This window comes from Apteryx rowi, unplaced genomic scaffold (genome assembly GCF_003343035.1).
Source record: "Apteryx rowi isolate R43461 unplaced genomic scaffold, aptRow1 scaffold_22, whole genome shotgun sequence".
NCBI lineage: Eukaryota > Metazoa > Chordata > Aves > Apterygiformes > Apterygidae > Apteryx > Apteryx rowi.
The window spans coordinates 1,747,279-1,770,709 of NW_020448530.1; the positions used below are offsets into that span (position 1 = coordinate 1,747,279).

Consider the following 23,431-nt stretch of genomic DNA (forward strand, 5'->3'; position numbering starts at 1 on the left):
AAAAAAAAAAAAAAAAAAAGATTTCTATATCCTACTTCCAGCCACTCTAATACTTCAGCATCTTTTACCAGGTGTCTCAAATACAGGTTCTGATCTCAGAGCATCTCTGCGGATGAAGGTAAGCACATGAAGAGCAGGAACCATGCTGAAGATGAGTGATAAAACTTCCAGTTTGAATTGATTCCATCTCTCACCGTAAGAACAAGAAAACCCCCAACATTTTAACACCAAACCAACTATTTACAACCTATATATCAAACCAAAGCTTGTCTAAAGGGGGTAGGATCCTTAATGTAAAACACTGATTTGGAATGCCAAATTCATGAACAACAGGGAGGCTTGGAGATGTCAGCTAAGATTTTTTTTTTTTTAATGTGAGATCATTGGAAATATCGAACCAGTAAGATGCACATGCTTGCAGTAAGGTTGTAAGGGGGAAAAAAAAAAAAAAAAAAGTATTTTACTGGTCAACTCACTAGCCTTCATCCGGCCCTGCCCCTCTCCATCTGCAGAGACCTGGGCTCTCAGGGGAACATCTGTTGGTCTGTATAGCAAATCTAAGTGCACTTACAGCAGGAGAAGAACCAAGGGAACTTCTGTTAGTTTGGGGTAATTATCCTGAGAATTACAGCAGTGAGGTAACGGTGGCATGAGCTTAAGTTGGTCTGGCAACAACAAGGGGTTCCTGATGGGAACCAAGAAGATGGAAACCATCACTGTACTTGAACTATGTAAGTTAGCTGTGATAACTCGATTAAAACTAGCCCAGGAGGGCTCACCCAAGCAGCAATCACACCTGCTACACAGACGTGCCATAAAGGCACTTTCTATTTCTGTGCTTTTGCAAACAGAAGGGATAATTTGATGATTAAGTATAGCCTAGTCTATTTATACACACTTTGAAGACCTTGAAATTTGTAATCAAAGTGAACTCTACTGAAATCTTCTGTCTATCCGTAATAACTTTGCTTGAGTTTTCATCTTCAGGACTATTTACAAAACTCTAAAGCTAATACTACGACAAGCCCAAATCAAACAGAACATGGACGCATAAAAGCATTGTAATGGGAATGAATTACGTGAGTCACGATAAACTACAAGGGTGGATGCAGTTGAAGATGACCTTTTAAAACGGTAGAAGCTTGAAAGAGAATGTCACAGCTAAAACTGCTGACCGCTGTTACAATTCACCTACATTAAACCTGGGGAACTGCTTTAGAAACGTACTGCGTTTAATTGCAGCGTTTTCTTCTCAATTCTGTAAAACTAAAAATGACCTCAGCTTCTCTTAAGAGCACTTGATTATCATGGGTTCAATAATCACAAGCTTGAAATAACACTCTGAGCCACCCTGGGACTACAAGGCCAAACATGATGGCTAGGCAGAATGCTGACTAATACAAAGGAAAAGCCACTGAAAGAGAAGACTGACATCAAAGTCTCAAATAAATTTTAAGGTTATGTAATTTCAGGTTCTAAACAAAAGTCAGGATGAGACTTTAGTGAAATGAGATGCACCATACTCCTCTGCGCTTAGTTTAAAAACTGGTTATTACATGAACATGCAATACTGGGCATAAGTGGCATGCAATGCTCTCTAAAAATTTTAAGTCAACTATGGCATCTGTCAGCCTATTCTGCTCTTTTCTCTACATATTCAGAAGATCTGGTCTGTGCAAATTAATCAATCAGGAGCAATCATAGGTGTTATGATTTTCTTGTTTTCAAATCTGGGTAACATTCACATCAGTTGTTACAATACAGATTGCTTTATCTAAATTTTTATCTAAAGCAAGGACTATCATCTAACATTTTAACATTTGCTTCTAAATAAAGAACAAACAGCAAAATAAATGCTTACAATATGCTTTTAAGTTCAGATTTTGAGTTTTGCTTTAGATGGCATCACTCAGTTTTAATTCTTTTGTTTGTCCAATGACTACACTGAGTACTATCCAAAGCTCATCCCATTTATCCACCTCCACTCAAAAACTTCCTATGAAACACTGCCCAAGTTTCACTGTCCACTGTAATGACTGAGCACTGCTAAGCCTCTAAAAGGTCCCCCTGAAATCAGTGCAATTCTATTTGGGTTCAGATGATGGCTTTTTTAAAGCTTCTTAATTTTTAAGAGTTTTAAATCCCAAACTCTGGTTTTACATTGGGATTGGTCTGCAAAATCCTAAACTCTCAAATCAAGACATGTATTATATCATTAGCTTTCTGCCATAATCCTACATGAATGTGGAACACGTTCAGTAATTACTTCAGTTCTACTAAAGTTCAAGAGTAGTAGGTGCAAACTATTTCTCAGAAGCCAACCAATGATTTTATGCCAAAAGAGTACTACTGTCATTGTTACCAGCAAATATGTATACATGTATAAAGAACACCAAAATGTAAAATCAATTATTTATTATATCATTAGAATTTCTTTCCTGTGCAAATCTACATTCTTACATTTCAAAGATAGATTTCTTAGTTATCTACATTGAGGTTTGAAATTAGAATCTAGATATTTAATGAAAAAATCTTACTATTGAATTAGTCAAAACCAGAACAGTTACTACATGTCTAGATTATGAAATGATTTTAATATTACCTAAAAATTTAGGGAGATGTCAGTACTAATCTAAAGAAGTATTATTCTTCCCAAATAATGCAATGCTGTAAATGTGATTAATTAGTGAAACACTCTGCAAGCATTAGGACTGAGCACAGGGGGGAGCCATTTAGTCATAATCCTTAAATCACATATGAAGAACTGAGGAACAAGAGTGAAAGACAGAATTGCTACCTGAAAATACAAGTAAAGAACGTAGCTACCAGAAGTTACAGAAGTATTTTTAAATTAATGCAACTTAGTTAAATCTGAACAGTAGGTAGAAGATCATATTATTTCCATAAATGCAATGCTACTGAGCAAAAAAGACAAGAAAAATAACAATACACAAGGCACAAACTATTTCCGTACCAGTTATAAGTCTGCTCAAAGTACCAAAGAAAAAAAAATTGCTTTCAAATGAGAATCTGCATGTTTACATAAAGAAACTCTGTAACGTGTCAGCCACCAGCACCGGTGTGGAGGGCACCCACAGAGATCATTACCTGCTTTATGGTGAAGTCGTTAATAAGATGATGATTGTGTTCATTCAAGTTGCAGTGCAGGGTAACACAGTCACTGTGGAACAGCAGGTCCTGCAAAGTGCTCACCCGCTGCAGTCCTAGAGCACGCTCCATGCCATCCGAGAGGTATGGGTCATAGAAAATGACACTGAAGCCAAAGGCTTTGGCACGTAGTGCTACTGCTTGCCCAACACGCCCTACGAGCAAGAGAGAGACACAGTGAAAGCACAGTAAAGGAGCTGGTGTACCTAGCCTGTTCCTTTCTGCTGCAAACACTTGCATCAAATGATAGGGTTTTGTACAGCACCTAGAACCGGAGAGAAAAAAGGCAGCTCCCATCCTACTTGAAATCCTTGTTAAGACCAGTAACATTAAATCTGGACTGTTTCGCACAGCTCTGTCCCAAAGTGAAAGGTCTGCACCTTTTGCAAATGGAGATCTGAAATGCCAAAAGATGTCATGTGATCCACAATAATCCATGCAACAGAAGCGCTCGCCTACTGGGCCTGCTTATGGTAAAGCACTACTGCTTTTGAACACATCCAGCCAAGGACCTATTCTTACCCAGGTCTGACCAGCCAGCTTTAATAAAAAGCTATAAAATTAATCCTCAAAAATGGATGCAATAAAACATAATTTGTTTGATCTGAAGATCAACCATTCTCAATGCATGGGATCTCCTTTCTGAACTAGTATTTTCTTCCATTTTGAGTAACATCCTTTCAGCATTAAAATGCCTGTAAGAAACTGGTCATTTGAGTCTTTTAAAAATTCTGTATCCAATTCCCTAAATCATGAATACAGCCCAGCGTACGGCACCTAGTTAAGAAGAGAAGAGTGCAATACCATTTGCTATTCTCAGTGCCCTTGGCTCTTCCCTGCTCACCTTCCTTACAGTCACACTATTTCAGAGCTGTGCTTGAAATCGCTTTTCAGGCATGACTCCATGCCACATGTGTTAGGAGGTGCGTATTTCCCCTTGATACACTACCAATAAAACAACTGCTAGAGAAAATAAGCAGTATATCTAGTGAGTAAGGATATCTTGAAGAATGAAAACTAAAATACTTTCCAGTTTAGAAGACTGCACACTAGGTGCTCACATTAGAGTATTACAAATTTTAGGCAAAGACATTTCAAAAGTATCATTCACTAGACACACAGTAATAATCATGTCTCAGATTAAAAAAAACTAAAAAACAGTTTTCTTTTGTAACATGTGAGTTTGTTCAAAAAAAGCATTGAAATAATACAGGGAAATCCCATATCTTTCCAATTGTGCTTTAAAGGATTTCCCTCTGCTTTTCAGTTTCTCTTTGAATAAACTTCAGAAGCCGCAGGAAGAAAGGTTTTCTGTTGATCATTTAACCTGAACACAATAATTCTGTAGAGCTTGTTGATGGATGTGCTTGGAATATTAAATAGTCTGTCAACCTGATGGGGGCTGTCTGCTTTCCTTTGGGGACACAAACTTAAAACACTCCTCAAAACCTTTCATTTCAATACGTATGTACATGTTATTTGTTTGCTCTTCAAGCTGATTTTTTATAAACAAATTAGCCAATTCTCAGCACAACTTACTATTTTCAAATTTTGGCATGTTCACAGCTCAAGATATCAGTCACACACTGTAAACAATATATATTTTTTAAAGAAGCATATCACATTTACTCTAACTCCATTTCATTTTCACATGCAACATTCTGTCATCTGCTCTTTTTTACACTCTTTACAACACTAATACCTGAGGGGATTCACAGCAGTTAGATCTCTTACAGCTGGATCTCCATTAAAAGCTATGCTTTCCATTCATTGCAACCAGGCTAAATATTAAAACCATCTTAAATATGCACAGTTTCTTTCTGAAATACTTGGGAATCATATGCATGTACATTTGGGCAGAACTGTCCTGTTACAATTACTTTATGGGATAAAGCTTCTGTAACTGACAGTTCATATTTAGTCATACTCCTTAGACAAAAACCTAGATGAGCATATAAATCTGCCATTTCCTTTCTAAATGACAGTCAGACAACACAGAACAACTATAAACCTATGACAGCTTTTTTTTTCTTTTACTGAAAAATGTTCTATTCTATAAGCCTATCTCATGGACATGACGGGTGGCTCAAAACCTACCTCAGTACATCAAGAACAACAGACCAGTGTAGACAGATTCACGCCTTCAGGGCAACTCTGTTTTAAAAGCATATACAATTGCTATGAATATTCATGAGACTTGGGTGCTTCCAAGAAAAGGCAAATTCTGAAGCTCCAAATCTTAAATGAACTTCTTGGTTTGTGATGGGGGAAGAACACACAAAATTCATGTTTCATATAATTGCAAAAAGTAGAGTTAACAAAAGCCTATTTTAGAAATTAGAGATTTGCACAAGGCTGTAGCAAAGCCTGCGCATCATTTCAGTGAAACTAGAGGCGTGACAAGACTCCCATCTAAAATGCCTGGTTCTCCTGTTACAGTGTGACTCACCCACTCCCCCCAAAGTCTCCCAGTTTGTAGGTGTCTCTGAGCTTGACCTTGTCAATGACCTGATTTGCGAGCGACAACACAGTAGCAAGAGTGGTCAGTAATCCCCATCCAGGCCTTGGGTAGAGTACATACCTATGCTGGCATTACAAAGTTTTATAAAAGGCCCTCAATACCACAGAGGTGTTGATGACCTGCCTGCAGACTTCCATGGAAAGTAAAGGCGCCTTAATTTACCAGCTCTTACTGTCTGTGCAACAGTAATGGGGAATTTGGGTAATTCTTCATCCCTCTTGGAAAACTCTGAAATGTGGCTTCTTGAAGAGTGCCCTTTTGTCCTGTTTCCTGGAGAGTACATAAACAGAGCCAGCAGGACTGCTAAGGCTGCAACATTTGGTGATGCCACCCTATATGGTAACACCACCTAACTCTTAAGACTTAATCTTGTCTAATAATGCAGATCAGTGCTTTGGCCAACATCTAGTCAGGACTTGTGAACTGGCAAGAGAAACCATGAAGCAGGTGAGGACAAATTGAGTGATGACAATAATTATGACGTGGAGACAAATGTATTTGGAGGTAACTTTACCTCTTGTGAACAAGGAAATGCATTAACTATTAGTCACCAATATTTGCAACAGGGAGGAAGGGGAAGAGAGCGTGATTTCATAGCCTTCACTGTTGTAAAATGATCATTATAGCAGGATCCCGTCCAGCTATCTATTCATCCAAGTATTTATATGCTGCTGCTCACAAAATACTTTTTTTAAAAAAAGAGATAAAAGCTGAAAAGGTAGTGACTTTTTTTTTTTTTTTTTTTTAAAWACAGGGCTTKCTWYCMAAAYTTKTKWTKYWTYWYTTGAAATACAGGACCCTGGACTATAATAAAGATTAAAAGTGACAAAGACAGCTTTCTTAAATGATATGATATTATTATTTATGCATGGCTCAAAGAATCACACACTTCATAAAGACAGAAAGAAATGCAGGCTTTGCCCTAAGGAACTCACAGCATTATACTGTAGCCTATTTTGCTTTTCTTTTTTCTCTTTTTCTTTTCTTTTTTGCTTATCTTCAACCTCAATACAAGCAGATAATGAGAGAAGGTGTTAACTTTAAAACTTTAAAGGAGGAGTATGGAGTAATAGAATTAAGCAGGATACACCAAGTGTCAAAAGCAGGAATGTGCATGAAAGAAGGCAAAGAAAAGCGAGTGGGTGATGGAAAGAAAAAGGCAAGTGAGTCATGAAATTTGGCTAGACCAGTGGATAAGGAAGTGAGTAGTTGGAGCTTTGGAGAGAATGACTATGTCATTCCCTAGCAGAGAGATAGGCAAGACCTAGGGTGTTTCTCATTGGCAAAACAAGAAAGAAGCCCAGAAACGGATGTGAAGAAGGTCTGGACCTAGCTGTTGCCAGAGGAAAGTGATATAATTTAAGCAACCCATTGCTGAGGAGACTGAAGTTTAAGACAAGAATAGAAAGTCAGAGCTGGGAGATAAGAGATAACCATATTAACGAGAAAGGAGAAACCAGAGATACTACACAGAAGTACAGAGAGAGAGAAAAAAAAAGCAAGATTGAGTAACAAAAATGAGAATTGTTAGTTTTGTACGTGCTACATTCACTTCATAGCATCTTAGTGGTTCAGCAGTTCTGATGCTGACACATCTTAATAATAAAATAATAAAGTGAGGCAAAACTACACATGTGGGAAAAGGACACTAGTAGGGAAACATAACCTAAGGGCAAGATGTGTGGAATACGATTGTAAATACACTTTTTGGTCTAAAACTAGAGATAGGTAGCCTCTTGCAATCATCTGCAATAGAAAAGAGCACGTCTTAATCTAACTGCCTGAAGTGCTTAGATGCAAAAAGTGGTACAGCCCTATTTTTATGGCTTTTAAGACTATGCTTTTTACTCTTTGTTATTATGTAGATACATCGGAGTTTGCTACGACAGGAGGTCCGAATCACAATATTGTGCCTATTCACATACGTACACAAAACCAAACCGTGGATGTTTTCAAAATTGACTTTAAAACATTTTCCTTGAAAGCATGAAGATTCCATCTGTAGCAAGAGCAATAGAAACAATAAAAGAATAGAGGAAATTACTGGCTAATAACTGTAACAGATGTGTGCCTTTAAAATTGTATTTTATTAGCCTTTTAACATACAATGCACACAAAAGGCTTGCTTTTTTTAAAAAACAACCAGCACTTTATGTGACATTGCACACATATTGGCGCTCTGATTATCCACTTGTTTCTCTATACTTTTCAATCATTCTCAACAAAAAGAGTACGTAGAAAATGCATTAAAAAAGCCCAATAATAAATGAAGATTCATTCTTATTTCAGTCCAGAATTTAAGTGCACTACAATAAACACAATGCCAATAGGACAGATATTTCCAGAAAGTAAGTTCATAGTATCTAAATCAGGGCTTGAGTTTCAAAAACTAGACATGCATTTCAATTTTTAAAACCCTGCAAGTGATTGACTATTATTTATGTATGGATGCTGTGACTGTGAGTGCAACAATCATTGCATGCTTAAATGAGGTGCATAATTACATGGGTATAGATTTGAGAAAGCAACTTCATGACTAACTTCTTGAAAGTCATATTTTAAAGGCAATTCTCTGACTGTGAAGATGTTTTTGCTGCCTTGCATACTCATTCAAACCAGTACTATGTTATGCCAGGCTATTTTCAGCTTCCAAAAGCAAGAGTTAGTGGCTTGAGTTATCTGACAGCGATGTATAACTGGAACAGTCATTTAAGTACTAAAGATCTTGTGAAGTATGACGTCCTGTTGTCAAAATCTTATTATTAATTCCTGTGGCTGAATACCACAGCAATTACAGGCACAGTCTATCAGATCTTTGATAAGACAGGCACATGACTGAATGGTTTTCATACAGAAACTGACTTGCTTGTTTTTCTTCTCCACTTCTACAACAGACAGTAATTAATTTATCCCAGGCAAACCTGTCCATCTGTTAGATGCTGAAACACATTTAGGGACATTCAGAGAGGTAAGTAGGTGATTTTATTAGGTCTGGAAACATTTCAAACTTTCTTGCATATATTTTTCCTCTCATCTGAGCTGAAATATAAATTCAAATGCAGCCCAACCAAATGCAACAAATAACTGCTCTGCAGGCTGTTACTGCAGCAAAGACTTTTCAGATATGTTAAAAAGTAAAAAGAAGAAAGCACAAACAGACCCAGATATGACAATGGACAAGGAATTCAGCATTATTACATAATGTAATAACAGCACTAAATACACTGATGTTGGGTTGAAGTAGCAGGATCCTTCTTCTGGAAAAGAGAAGTGACGGTGTCTCTTAGTGTGCCTGGCGCAAGGCAATGATAGCAGAAAGATGTACAGAAGTTCAAAGAATTCAGAAAATAGTAACAACAAAAGTAAGTTGTCTGAGGGAAGCAAAAGGTATTAAGGAAAAATATCTGAGAAATATAAACACCAGAAACAAAGTGGTATTATGCAGAATGCTTGGCATGGAAAGGAGTGAACTGCGCGTTCCATTTTTCTAGATCAAATCTTCATAATTCTTTTAAAGCAACGTGAGGCAAGGAGCATTAAAAAACCCTCCAAGCCAACATACCTAATCCAATAATGCCCAAGGTCTCCCCTCTGATCCTGGCGGCTCCAGACGCCACTTCCCGAATCTGTTCAACGCTCTGTACCCTCGTGCCTTCTCGCAACGCCTGGTGGAGCCAGGTGGTTCTCCTGTACAGGTTCAGAATGTGGCACATTGTAGAATCTGCTGTTTCTTCTACTGAGGCAGCTGGCACATTGCACACTGCAATCCCTGAAAAGAATGGCGGGGAGAGGATATCAGTTTGCCAAATGTTTCTTACCTTTTCCCCTTCAGCAGCAATCCAGAATTAAAGGAAAATGGTATTTTAATTTACAGGTATTTCAACACTTGCTTTGCACAAGTAAGTTCCTGACTGTAATGACAGATACAATACTTGACAAAATAGGTGATATGTATTTGCAATTTTTAATTTCTTACTATTTATTGTGTTTCAAAACTAAGGCAAACAGTAAACAGACAACTGAAACCTCAAAAGGAATGTATTTAAAATGTCAGGTAGTTTAGTAACTAGGTTGATTACGTTTTAGTAAGCATTTTACATGCACACAGGACTGGGTGCTTTGAATAGGACAATGAGGTTAATGACTATTGTTTAGATTTAATTTTGTGAGTTAGTTTTCCACCATTGAGCAGACCCCCCCAAAAAGCTATCTATGCAAATTATTAAAAAACTAAATTACTTTAAAACAACAGCAATTCTTATAAAGCCTTCATGGGACAAGTATTATTATTTCCAACATATATATGGGTAATCATGACACAGGTAGGAACAATTTGTTTTTTGTTGCACAAGGGTGTATAGAATTGCTGCAAACAGTACTGAAATCCTTTGCTGGTCCCTCACAGAGCTATTGAAGAGATAACCCATCTAAACGTCAATAGAGAAATATAAAATGTGCTTCCGCATGGCACGTAAAGATAATGCAAGTCCATGCTGCTAACAGTAGAAAAGTTAATGGTTGAAAAGGGGATACTATCCAGAAGTTAAAAGACAGATTTCCGCAGACAGTGGTGGAAGCTGGATAGATTCAATACTCACTACATTCTGTTTTTACCTCAAAAAATGGATCAGGCAACAAGCAACTGCAATTGCAGATAAGTTATCCCATTCTGCTTTTTGGACAAGCATTTATCTTCCAGTACTCGACATACAGCAGTTAAGCAAAATGCTGTTTATTTGCAAAAGTTTGTGTCCTGTTTGACTTGTCTCTCTGATCTTCCTATTTACGTTCTATTTATGTTCTCTCTCCAGTCATCAGCTCTCACTAATGTTTGTGTCTCAACTGCGTTGACTAAGATCACGGACAGCACACAGCATAATTTCATAGCAGAGAAAAAAGTATTTTGTATGGAAGAACAAACAGTACTGCTTCTACTGTCTAGTTGTTTGGATTTCTACATAAATAAATATTCAATGAGCCCTCAGTTAACACCAGGATATCTTATGAAGCAAGGAAAAAAAAAATTCTCTCTTCATTAATAGTAATAACAGTAATCTGACAAATAATAAGCTGATACCATATTTATCTATGTTTTACATTCAAATGCCTTCTTTCTGCTGCCTGGTACTTTTTTCAGCCTTCTTAGATCAGTAAAAATCAACATAAGTAGGCTGAACAACTATTTTTCTTCTCTCTGCAGTAGAGATTATGGCCAGCTGAGTCACTCTTCTTGGACTTACAAAGATAAAACAGCTTCATTTGCCAGAATTTTAGTCTTGGCATCCTGCTAACATCAACGGTAGTATGAAACTCACCCTATTTTAAACTGAGAAAAGGAGAGAGCAAGAGCAGGGGGGAAAAGTACTCTTTTTTGACTGAAAAGAAACATCTCTAAGTGGATCATATCAAACAGCTGTATTTGTTTATACAAAAAAGGTCCTTCTCAGGAAGCAAAAATGCAGATTTTACATGGCAAATCAGATATAATAAGCATGTCTCCTAAGGGCTAGCATCATTGAAACAACGCTTTAAAAAAGCTGAAAGAATTGCATTACATTTTTGGGAAGAGAAACAAAGAATTGAACTCACCTTACACCTTCTTCCCTAACAGGTTTTCCTGGGAAAATTGTAAATTGTAGGAATTTATTTCCCCCCACATTTTCCTCCCCTTTAAAAACAGCTAATTCCAGAAAGGCAGAGTGAACCACAAAAAGCAGCAAGAGAAAGGCAAGGGTATGAAGAAAAGAGACACTTCACAGAGGAAAAGATAATGCATTCTTCCCTCTCATCTCACATCCCTTGCTTCTGTGCATGTCTCCTTTTTCCGACTGCCTTCAGTGATCTGGTGCACAGGTTCCATGCTGAAAAACTCAGGGGTCTACTGGCTTCACCCTTAACTCCCATTTCACCTGCATCCAGTTACACTCACACCTCATATTTTCTAGTCAACTATTAATAAACTGGAGAAAAAGTAGACCAGATCTTTATCAAAAAGTATCTGTTTTAATACTTTTCAATAAAAGTAAAAATGGTAACATGAAAATAATACCAAAAGGGAAAAATTGGTAAATGTCCCACTAGGGAGCTCTCTGAAAAAAACTGAAAAAGTTAGGATTACATTTCGGGCGTAGGTCATACTTTAAGGTCTAAGGCCATAGCATATCTCACGACTGAACTAAAGCTTTTTACAAATTAACTCGCACATCACCTCCTTGAGAGGCATACTATTTATACTAGTTCAACAAATGGAAAATGGAGCGACAAAGGGATTTGTACAAGTAACAGTGAGTCCATACTGGAACGTTATGTGGATGCATCCGAATGGTAAGTCTGGACAAACCTGCGGAGATCCTCCTCTCCCGCCAGCAGTTCTCAGCACCACTGAGACTCCTGCCTGCACCGGGGCCTTTGCACCGTACCCAGGGTTTGGCTCTGGAGCCAGGATTTTACCCCAGGCCAATCTCTACATATGGATATGTTTTCTGCGGATCACAATGCACATGCCTAATTTTGACACCGTTGATAAAAAGTAGGAATACCAGACCTCTGAGGCCTTCAGATCTGATCTGTTCTTTACATAAACTTCCAGTGAAACTTCCAGTGAAATTCTTAGCCTCTACCCAATGTGCAAAATACAGAGCCATTAGAAAAAGTTGGTTATTTTACCATCATTTACTAATGAGCAGAACCATATTACAGCTCCTCACTATATCAATGGGACTATTAACAGGACTAAGTGCTATCACACTGAAGTAAGCATTTCCAAGATCTCCCCAAAACATAATGGAGAATATATTTAATAATTTGCCCCTACTTACTCAGAAAAATACAAAGAAAACTTAGAAATTTATTTTCAGTGGTACAGTTTTACCTGTAGACTATAGGTACCAGAGAGATTATGCTTAAGCAAGCAAAGTACAAATCAGATTGTTGCTTTTTACAGTGAAACACTAAGCACCAACTCTTCACACTTCTACTTTCTAAATTTATTTTGAAGCAAAAACAACTAAATCTCCTACAAAAATCGCTATTTCTGTTTTATGGAGTGCTTTAGTACTAAATGTCATTCATCATAAATAAGTCCCAGGCAGTTGCTAATGATCTCATTTTTTATTCAAACAGACGTAGTTTGCCATATTGATGGAATTGTATTTTGTGATTGGATTACAGTAGGCAGCAGTTAATATACACAACTGGGGTGAAAAAGAAAGAGAGGAAATATTATGACCTTACTCTCTGGATTTATCTTGAGCAGGCAGATTGTCATCCTGTCACAAAGCCGTTAATATTATCACTTAATTAACAAATGATAATATCTCCATAATGATTTTTAAACACTTTGATGAGTAAATTATACAGCTTACATACTATGTTAGTGTAAATTATACAGACAGTATTAATGCAAGGACTTAGCTGCTATCAAATTTCTGGAGGCAAGTATAAGATGTAAAAGAATGTCTTTAATAGTCATACCTAAATCTCCAGCAGATTTGATGTCAATATTATCAAAACCACTGCCAATTCGGACAATTATTCGAAGTGCTTTAAATTTCTCCAGGTCTTCTCGTGTTAAAGTGATAGTGTGATACATCAGTGCACCCACTGCTTCATTTAGTACCTATAAGTAAAATGGAAGAAAAAATACTTATTTTTTTTTCTTTCATAGCATCTCAGCCTAATCACGTACATAAATCTGCAGTCATAAAAGGCTATATAAAGCATTAAATCAGTATCTTTTGTTTTAAAGGTTATTTCTCCAAGTATCGCCCAACCTCTTATTAGATTTTTTTTTTTCACCAGACATATGTGTTCTGGCGTGATGATGCTAGCTTTTGCACGAGCTAAGAGACCTCTATTCATATTCTCATTAAGAGGGGAAGCTCTTGTCATTTCACAGGAGATGCCTTGCAGTACTGGACCCTAAGTACAAGCATTGATGGACTGCATCTGTACACGCATTCTGAAAACACAACACGGGTGCAATCACTCACTTTAAACAGGGAGTATTTTTGTGCTCAGGCAGCTGACATGCAGTTCTGAATGGTGCAACACAGCAATATCTCCTGACAATACATACAGTGGTATAGCAACTGCACTATTCAACCATTTGATACCTGAACAGAAAACATTCAGTAACCATCACAAAACCCTCAAACAACAGAGACTGAAATCTGTCAATTCAAACATAAATACAAAATGCCTGTCCCTTAGTTTATTTTTACTGTGACTGTCTACAGCTCTCACTGATGAAAAATTGGATGTCATATAAATTGGTGTAATCGAGTTGCAAAACTAGACATTACCCAGAAAATCAGCACCTCTAAGAAATAAGAAATTCTACCAAGGCAAAAATATTGCAAAAAGGAAAAACCTGCAAAAGAGAGTAAAAAAGGAGAACTAAAGTAACAGGAACAGAGAGATCTGAACATCTTTCAAATCAATTTAGAGTACACCCAACATATTCAAGAAAGTTAAGACGGAGGGGCATGGGGAGAAGAAGGGGAAGAGGCTGTCACGGAGCCCAGCAGTTTCAAATTCTGCTACCGAAAAGCAGTGACATGGCATGCCACACAGCTGATGAGAGCTTATGGTTTAGTCTCAAACAGCAGAAAATATTCTACTCTCCCTTTGTAGGCAAAGTGGATTGCTTCATTTCTTCAAAGCGCTTTTATTCCCACCCTCCATGCCCTATCTAACACCTTAATCATCCTGCAAGAAACAAAGCATACACAAATCAAGTCAACATTTAAGCTAGCTGGAATGACTTCAAGAGGTCCTATAATGCACATTACATAAAGGTTCTGTGGAGGCTCTGTATTTTATTCAATAGCTTTGTAGTCTGGTCCATGTACAGATTCTGTCACCTGAAGTATTTCTGCTCATATGAGCATTTTCTGTGGTATTGTAAAATCATTTTTTAATTAACACAGATCATTTTAAAGATCTATTGCAGCAAAATAATCTTGCACACAAAGGATTACAACTTCCTGTTGGAAGCCAAGATCCGCAGCTATAACTTTTAAAATTAAAATACACAGATAAAAGTTTTAGAAGAAAGAAAAAAACCCCATGACAATGAAGAAAACTGCTCTTTACTGAATATTTTACAAAATAATCTATGATATTTCAACAGTCATTCCTGGATTAGTAACCTCGGTTCTAAATCAGATAAAGACCAGGATCCTTTGAGCAGAGTTTAGGATTACTGATAAGAGGAAGAACTACTGGAAAATTAGAAATGACACAGCCTTACAGTATGTGGCTACGACACAATTCAAGGAACAGCTGTGGGCTGTCCCTCCTGCAAAGGTCACACCCACGCAGCTCCTTGATTTTAACGGTACAAGAAAGTCCTTTGGAGATTACACCTAGCTGTCACCAGTCAGAAAACCTGCACTGATCAGAATGCATTTAATGCAGCTCTTGCAGAGGGTTAAGAAAAACCAGTTTATTGGTTTTGCTCCCACAGGGACACAGAACTGGTATAGACCTCCTATAGCACCATGGCAAAGCCCATACCTGTCGCAGGCTATGCACGGCACGCTCTCGACTGAGTGCCCATCTCAACTGCCTTAGGCTTTTTAGCCCATTAATTCCTATTCCAAAATCTCACAGCACTAATGATATGGAAATTTCTTCCAACTCCCAGCCTCAATTTATTGGTAGCCCAGCTTGCAGCCATTTGTTTAAACTGTACTTTCTTTCCTTGGTGTTTACAATCCGATGTATTTATAGACAGCGATCATATCGCATCTCAGCATTTGTTTGGCTACACTTAACAAGCCTAGTCCTTCTAGGCTGACACCTTGCTAGCCCCTTGATCGTGCTAACACTTCTTCACTGCGCTCATGCAAGTCTCAGCTTAACTCTTCTGCATGTGGGTGATCAGAACCGGATGCAGGCACTAGCTGAGGTCTCTCTCTCCCCACTTGTTAAAACAACAGCAGTACTGAAAACAGCAGTGTGTTTAGTGCAAATCTCTCCTAATGAATTCTCGCATCACATGTGTGTTTCTGCAAGTCCCACATCACACTGGCAGCTGATCCGTTGACTAAAGGGTAAATCTGAATCTTTCTCTTCCTAAAGCACGACTTACTGTCACACTCCCCAGTTTATACCAGGACCTCCTTCTTGAGTCACAACCCTGAGTTTTGTACTGCTGAACTGCCTTGCACTTACCACTTCAGGCCTCAAGATCCTCCAGTTCTTTACAACACCCTGGTCCTCTCCAGCTAGCCCTGTTCTCACCCTGTGCTGCATCACACACACTTCTTTCTCCCTCTCCACCCCCTTCCCGGTCTGCTCTGGACAGTGGCAAGGCAGGAGAAAACAGCCTTTGCTCAGGTGTCAGAAGGGCAAAACCTGGACCAGCTGAGAGCTTAGGATGATCCACCTGAGGCTCATCCAACAGCCAGACTGTTCCTTCCCTCCTCTCCTAGACTGAAAAGGTCCACGGGGTGCGTGCGTCCATGAAGATGGACAGCTGTTGCTCCAAGCACCACCAGCTCCCTGTCAGAGCTGCTCTGGGACTGCGGCAAGACGACAGCTGAACTGACTCAGACAGCTGTGTTTTAAAATGGCAGCGTTTCATTTGGGAAGCAGCTTTTCACTTTGTAATCATACAGATTTCATTAACTCAGCCAGTCAAGACCATAATTTGGACTCTAAGAGCACCAGTTTGGGCTCATTACACTACATTTTGGGGGCCTGTTCAGGTTATGGCTTGGCACCAGGAGGAAACTGAAAAGAATGCGGAAGCTTGGGAACGTGTTCAGGAAAAGGAGGAATATTCTTCAAGTTAATGCTGACACTAGCCATTTCCACACACAGTTCTTTACCCATCGTATGGAATATATAACTATTAGATGCAATGACAAATCTTCCAGAATTTTTAGTGTTTGAGCCTCTTCTAGGATTATGGACAATTTAGCAAGGAGATGCATTGCCAAAATGCAATCTTCTGCTATTGTATATTATTTCACACTAATTTGATTATTTAATTATGTTAGTGCTTTTTGCAACTTGCCATGTAATTGAAGTATGTCAAAAAAGCAAAAAATAATGGCAAAAAATCTGAAGTTAGAAACAGTCAACGTTGCTGGCTGTTAATATTGCCATTTAAAGATTTTCAAAGTTAACAATGGAGTTTTTGTACTTTGAAATTTTATAAAGAAAATGTATTTATATTCTCCGCCATGAAATGCACACAAGAAAGTCTAAAAAAATTGTCAAGAAATAAAAACAAAACCTATCTAAACTACATCTGAGTATAAAACACAAAACTGGAATCCAATATGTGTAAACAGTTCTAACAAACTAAATAATCTTTAGAAAAAATAAGCATGCCTAGGACCACTATACTGATCACTTATGAAAACACACCCAGTGGTGGATGCCTGGGAGAGACTGGGATTGTAAAGCATGGGTGGTTTTTTTTCAGCATTTCCCACGATCAACTTGCATGATACATCATTCACTGCATAAAAAGCGTCAAATTCTAGTTCAACAGCAACAGAGTCAAAGTCAAGCTGGGAGAATTTTATTACAAAAATATCAGCTAGCATCGATTTGAGTCAGATACACATTTGACGAGCAAGCCAGAAATTTCAGAACAGCCCAAGTATGCGGCAGTCAGACACTTCTCCTTCATGATCTCTTACAGGGAAAGAAAACCTGGGCAAGATCTGACACAGAACAAGCAGGAGCAGTTGGCTGTGTCCCTTCTGCAGCCGTCCCTGCTCTCATCAGACTGCAGTTGTGCTTTTCGGAAAGAAAGGCTCTGTGATGGAAGTCGAAATGCAGCACATGAGTTGACTTCTTTCTGTTGCCAAATGATTACGTGGCTGCTCTGCATAATTTTTATGCCTTCAGTTATGGACTTACTTCCAGGTGCAGCTACAGCAAACTGCTTGTTGAAAGCCTCTGCCATACCCTCTTCAGTGAGCTGACATCGTTCTCAACCAGGACTGTTCAGACAGGGCTTTCTGCTGCTCTTCAACCTCAGAACGCCTACTCTGCTCTCCCAACATGCCAGGTCTCCAAGGCTCTTGGAGACAAATCTTGAGTAGTGAATACTGAAGGCTGAAATCCTTTTTAAACATTTCCCTCCCTATTTTTCCATCTTTGGTCAGCACCAGGCTATTTCAGCCATCACACCGGTCACCACTCTAACACGCCTCATGAAGCCATGCCTCAAATTGTATGAGGAAAAATGGCCTAGTTAGCACCTTCCATTTCTTTTTGTCTTGTTTGTTTTACAAAAAAGTGTAAACATAACATGCTAAGCACTGAACAGCCAAGCCTTTTTTCTTCTTTGGTCATCTAAACGTTCACTGCTATATTTTACTATGGGTGATTAATCCCAGCAGCTTGCGGATCAAATCTGGAGTACAAAAACATAACATAGTGTTTAAAATTCCAAGCTACTTCAATGCTACTAACATCACAGAGACAGAGCGCATTTATAAAATATATACAGAATGACAATTTTTGTCATAGAATTTTAAAGACTTCTATAAAATCATCACCAGAATATGACACCTGACACATCAACTGGTTCTAGAAACTATAGCATGTTCCATTTTTTGGACTTGGAGTTTGCTGTGTCATCTCCAAATAAAATGTGTTCCAGTGTCACTAGAAAAATATATATAAATAAATAAATATAAATATAATAAAACAATAAATATATATAAATAAAATATGTTCCAGTGTCACTAGAAAAATATATACTATAGTGTAAGTTTTAAATACATAAACTACATATACTATATACACTATAGTGTATATGTGTTTTTATATATATTGGCATGTATGCTTTTATATAAACATACATACTATATGTTTACATAGCATGTGTGTGTACACAGGCACACACACACAAAAAAACGTATATATACAAACTCTAAAAAAAATGCATACCCTCTAGCAGATTTCCTTTTAAAAATGGTATTGAAGCCAGTCTTTCAAATCCAGGTATAATTGATAATTATATGCAGCAGTTTTATGCCACAAGTCAACTCTCAAAACACTTTTACTAAATAAAAGGCTTAAAATGAATCATCTTTGCTTTTTAACAGAAGTTCGTTGCAGAGGACACAGGTCTATGCGTTAGCTTGTATGTTCTATTCGCAATGCAGAATTGTGTAATATTTCAATTCAAATCCATTAGCAGTTGCAATGGACCGAACTTCTTTGCCACAAGATCATTGTCACCAAAAGTCACTGACAGCAACATTATCAACGCATGCAACACTGGCTCAAAAAAACCCCCCAAACCAGTAAATGCGGTGACACAGGGAACAGAAACTGCTACTAATCAGCAGGAATCCTCAAGCTGTAGCGACCCTTGGTAAGACGGGGCATCGGGAAGCACAGTGAAATGCTCGTTGATAGCCCACTGCCTTACAGACAGACTGTGGCCGGTGCTGCCTCCCGGCTCCAGCAGCCTTTGATTCTGCTTTTCCGAGCGCGTTAGTTCTGCGGAGACACTGGCGGCCTGCCTCGGCGCGCAACATTGCGCCTGACCCGGCACGCTACCGCTGGCAAATGCAACAGTTGTTGGCAGAAGGGTCACTGAATACAAACACGGATTTTGCATACGTGTTTACTGTGATAGCTGTGTGTTAACTTTTTTGTTGTATAATTAAGTGTAATGAAAGTTTTTAGGGCTATTTTTATTAAATTGTTTAAAATCTTTCATGAAGAATCTGATCCAAGGCTCATTCAGAGAGTCTTACTAAATTCAAGAGGTTTTGGAGCAGATTCTAGGTGACAAGTCATTCCCAAGTCTGTAACGCTGTTTCGCACAAGACAGCTTCCCTTCAATCTACAGTCTCTCAGAATTAAATCCTGATGGAAAACTAAAAAGCTGCAACTATATCATGAATACAAACAGCAGTGGTGATACCAAAGCAAGATTCCAGCTTTACTGCTAAATAAAGAGAAGACTCTGAAGCTGAAAAAATTATCTTACTTAACCACTAATATAATAAGAACAAATCAAAGATTTGGCAGAACAGCAGCAGCGTTCTTGATCCGTTTGTATCTGTTTCAAAACGTTTGTTGCATCATGAAAGCTCTTCAGCTCCTCTTTGAAATAGTCTCAGATAAAATTTTAATGATTGGAAACATTCCTACATTTAATTCCTACATAGAAACAGTGACTGAAAATTTCCAAGTCTTACACCATTGAACTGGAAGTTCAACTTTTATATTTTTTAATTTAAACCAAAAATATGGAAAAGTAACATCCTCTGTAAAGGTGATTTAATTTTGATGTAGTTGACTCCTGTCAAAAACAAATACACCAAAAGGAGGACACCGCGTAATACACCAAAAAAAGGAGAATGAGAAAAATGCACGTAGCCCTCAAATAAACTCTTGACTTCTTTCTAGAATACGTGGTTTGCTTTTAAGATCATTCCCAATCAACCGTGCTGCCTGTCTTCTTCATTTAAGTTTGTAGGGCTCACTTAATTTTCTTTCTGTTTGGTTTAGACTTCTTCTATTTCCAGATCCTGCATATTACTTTCAAATTACTTTGGAGCTACAAAGCGCACTCTGTGTTACGGAATATATAGCAGAAGTCAAGAAGGCCAAAGAGTAAAGAATTTGAACTCCAAAAGTCTTAGGCAACACACAGACCTCGAGGGTGTACTTGAGCCTGCGACTCCGAGAAGCAGAAAGAGAGAGAAATACTGCAGAAGTCGGAAGTGCTGGGTAGGCTGCCAAGGAGCAAGGAGAAGCATTAAATCCTAAGCGGCACTGAAAGGAAGTGGGAACTGGAAAAGAGGGGGAGGGACAACAGAGCAGGACGGGGGGGGGGAAAAGGAAGTGGACCCAGAACAAGCAAGGAAGAAAGTTATTTATTTTTAAATAATTCTGGGGGATGAGTACCTATGTTTTTGGTGGCATAAAACATCCTGTACGTTTGGAAGCAGTCTGAAATGGTTAGTGAGAAGGCTGATTTAGACATACTTAACTGTAAAAGAAATACAAACAATTTAAACACTGAATAACTTTTGACAGTAATGGAATTTCTGTCAAAACAGAAATTAACCACAAAGATCTTAAAATTATTTTTACTCCAAGCACAAGTCTCCCAATAGGATGCACTGAACCTAGGTCCCAGTTATCGCTATCCCCCCCATGATGTAGTTTGAAAAACATACTGCTTTTGGAAAAAACATACTCCTCAACATCACGTAGCCACCACTTGGAAAAGACTTTGGTTGATCTAATGGCAAGAAAATGTAATATTTACAATAAAATGTAACTCAGGAGACAAAGTTTAAACAGGTTTACTGTATATACATATATACTCCCAGAAATAATCATCTACGACTGTCTTTAAAAACAAACAACTTCTTCCATAGAGGGGGAAAAGAAACAAAACAGTAAAACCTAACACATGAATGATTTTTCAACAAGTGTAATACATGTCCTCTAACTACAAGAAGTTATTTCAAAACTTTGGGCCACTGTCAGTAAATGTCACTACTCACTTAAGGCCTGGCAACCTGCTTTTCAAAGGAATGAAACACTTGCCTTGTCCTCACCGTCCAACTGGCTTTCCAAACAAAGCAACATTAGGAGGGAATGTTTTGACCCAAGATGAAGCAACTCCGAATTTTAATGCCTATTATTATTTACTTATGACCTTAAGTTACTTATTTTCCACAAATTTCCTCAGCCATAATGAGAGAATGACAAATAAACTATGTGGCATAAGGAAATCACTACAGAACTGGAACTCAGGCATTGCCCTATTTGAAGAAAACTTTGCTTAAGTAGCACACATGAGAGGTATAACAGCATTCATTAACATCCTGCTTTTGACCCACACAAATGATGTTCAAATCCTGATTTCTTTTCCTCTCTTCTGCATGTGTTCAGATTTTTCTCAGCCTCTTTTGCTTCGCAGTGAAAAAATACCTAGATGGCACTTTGCTGGTATCTCTCTCACAAACTACTACAAATTCCTTTTTTTCACTCCCTAGTTACTTTGTTGTCTAGCCATCTTAAAACACAGTAATTTAAATCATCATCCTGTCTCTGCAACCCTCTCATGACCCAGGAGAAACCCTTTCGCTGGATACCAAAATGTTTACTCCTCAGATGCTGACCGCCCGCATGCCTGTGATCAGGGCTCCGCAGCTGCGCCAGCCCCGTTTATACCGGCTCTCAACTCTTCTGGTCTTCGTTCTGCGGTCCTCTCATCATCTAATTCTCAGTTCAAACCTTCTTGCATTACATTCATCTACAGCCACCCATCTACATGGACCAGACTTCTATATTTATAGCTGTGTTGATTTAGTAAAGCACCATTTCCAAATAAGGTACTATACAAGTTGTACTAAAATATAGGTATTTCTCTACTATAACTCCACAGATATGTTGAAAACAGCCTTTTTTCACCGCAAGCAAACAGTGCAAGTGAAAAGTGAACACCTCTTGTATGCAAGTGAGCAGCGTTCCAAAATCTGTAAAACTGTCTCTCCATGTTACAGTAATATATGATATGATACTGCAATATGGTAATAAGCTAAAGTTTGTGATTTTTGTCACAGAAATTTATTATGTGGCAGTACAGAGGAACCTTGCAAACCCAAACATTTTAGGACTGCATGGCCCCTTGGATTAACGAAAATTTGTATTATGACAATGATGCTAGTGAAAATCCATCTTTCCGGAGGAATTACCAAGTTTACTGAGAATGAATTATTCTGGCGTAACAGAAAGCAAAGGAAGCAACCTTTAGCGTATGCGCTAAAATACAAAAAAATACATGGAGGTCAACGCCACATCGCCTGCATTCCTCATCATGTTTCAGTTATTCAAATGTTTTCCAAAGCTACAATCCGAGATGCACACGCTGCTGATTTACAGTCTCCAAATCTGAAAAGTTCACTCACTGATAACAGAAAATATTTAGTGTTTCTATGGAAAAGCATTCATGTCACACAGGAATTCCCCGGTCTGGATGGATTGTAAGTAAATGACATTATTGATTTCAGGAAGTAAAGTGGAGGACAATACACCTTGTGCAGCTGCCAATATTACAACACTGTTCACCTGAGGAGTAGAGTGCTACTATCTAGTTACAAAATGAGACCGCATTCACATTACTTGGTCTCCATACGCTATTTACTCCTTGTAAATGGGATCTAGCTATTTCACATATTAAACTTACAAGGATGGTGTGAGATAGGAGAACAAAATAATAAGAGCAAAACAACTTTTAAACACAAAGAAAAATAAATGCACAGAAATAAGGCACATCTTAATTATGGGTATGTAAGTGTATAAAAGGGCAAGGGGAAAAAAGCTTGAGTTGATTATTTCTCTAAAAAATATCATCTAAAAAAGTATTATCCTTACTTAAATTGATGTCTTATACACTTACAAATTATGTCAAAATAAAGAATCAAACAACAGTTAATATCAATTTTTCTGCAAAAAGCTCAAATTGTCAATGAAGACAGAGAGTGGTTTTCATGTCTGTATTTGTTCTCTAATTAGTTACTTTTAGGTTCTCATTTACTGCCACAATGCTGAATAGTCTTGGTTGAACGCACAGCAAGAACACTGGTCTTTTTCAATGAATGCTAGTAAGAAGGCTGAAATTTGCCCTAGGTTTTGGTAAAACCTTACTGTTTCAAAACTAAACATCATGACAAAATAAAAGTTTAGATTTTGAGTTTATGCCATTCCACTGACCACCCACTGTAAAGACGGTCT

General features: G+C 38.1%; 1 protein-coding gene across 13 annotated transcripts in view; it reads right to left on the reverse strand.

Annotated features, from left to right (window-relative positions):
• The window catches only part of CTBP1 (C-terminal binding protein 1), a 254,568-nt gene that overhangs the window by 13,672 nt on the left and 217,465 nt on the right, over positions 1–23,431 (reverse strand). For all 13 annotated transcript variants that reach the window (XM_026064577.1, XM_026064576.1, XM_026064587.1 and 10 more), the window contains 3 exons: positions 13,163–13,307; positions 9,252–9,458; positions 3,109–3,323 (listed from right to left, as the gene is read on the reverse strand). In XM_026064577.1, the coding sequence (XP_025920362.1) occupies positions 3,109–3,323; positions 9,252–9,458; positions 13,163–13,307 (567 nt within the window). The remainder of the gene's footprint in view (positions 1–3,108; positions 3,324–9,251; positions 9,459–13,162; positions 13,308–23,431) is intronic.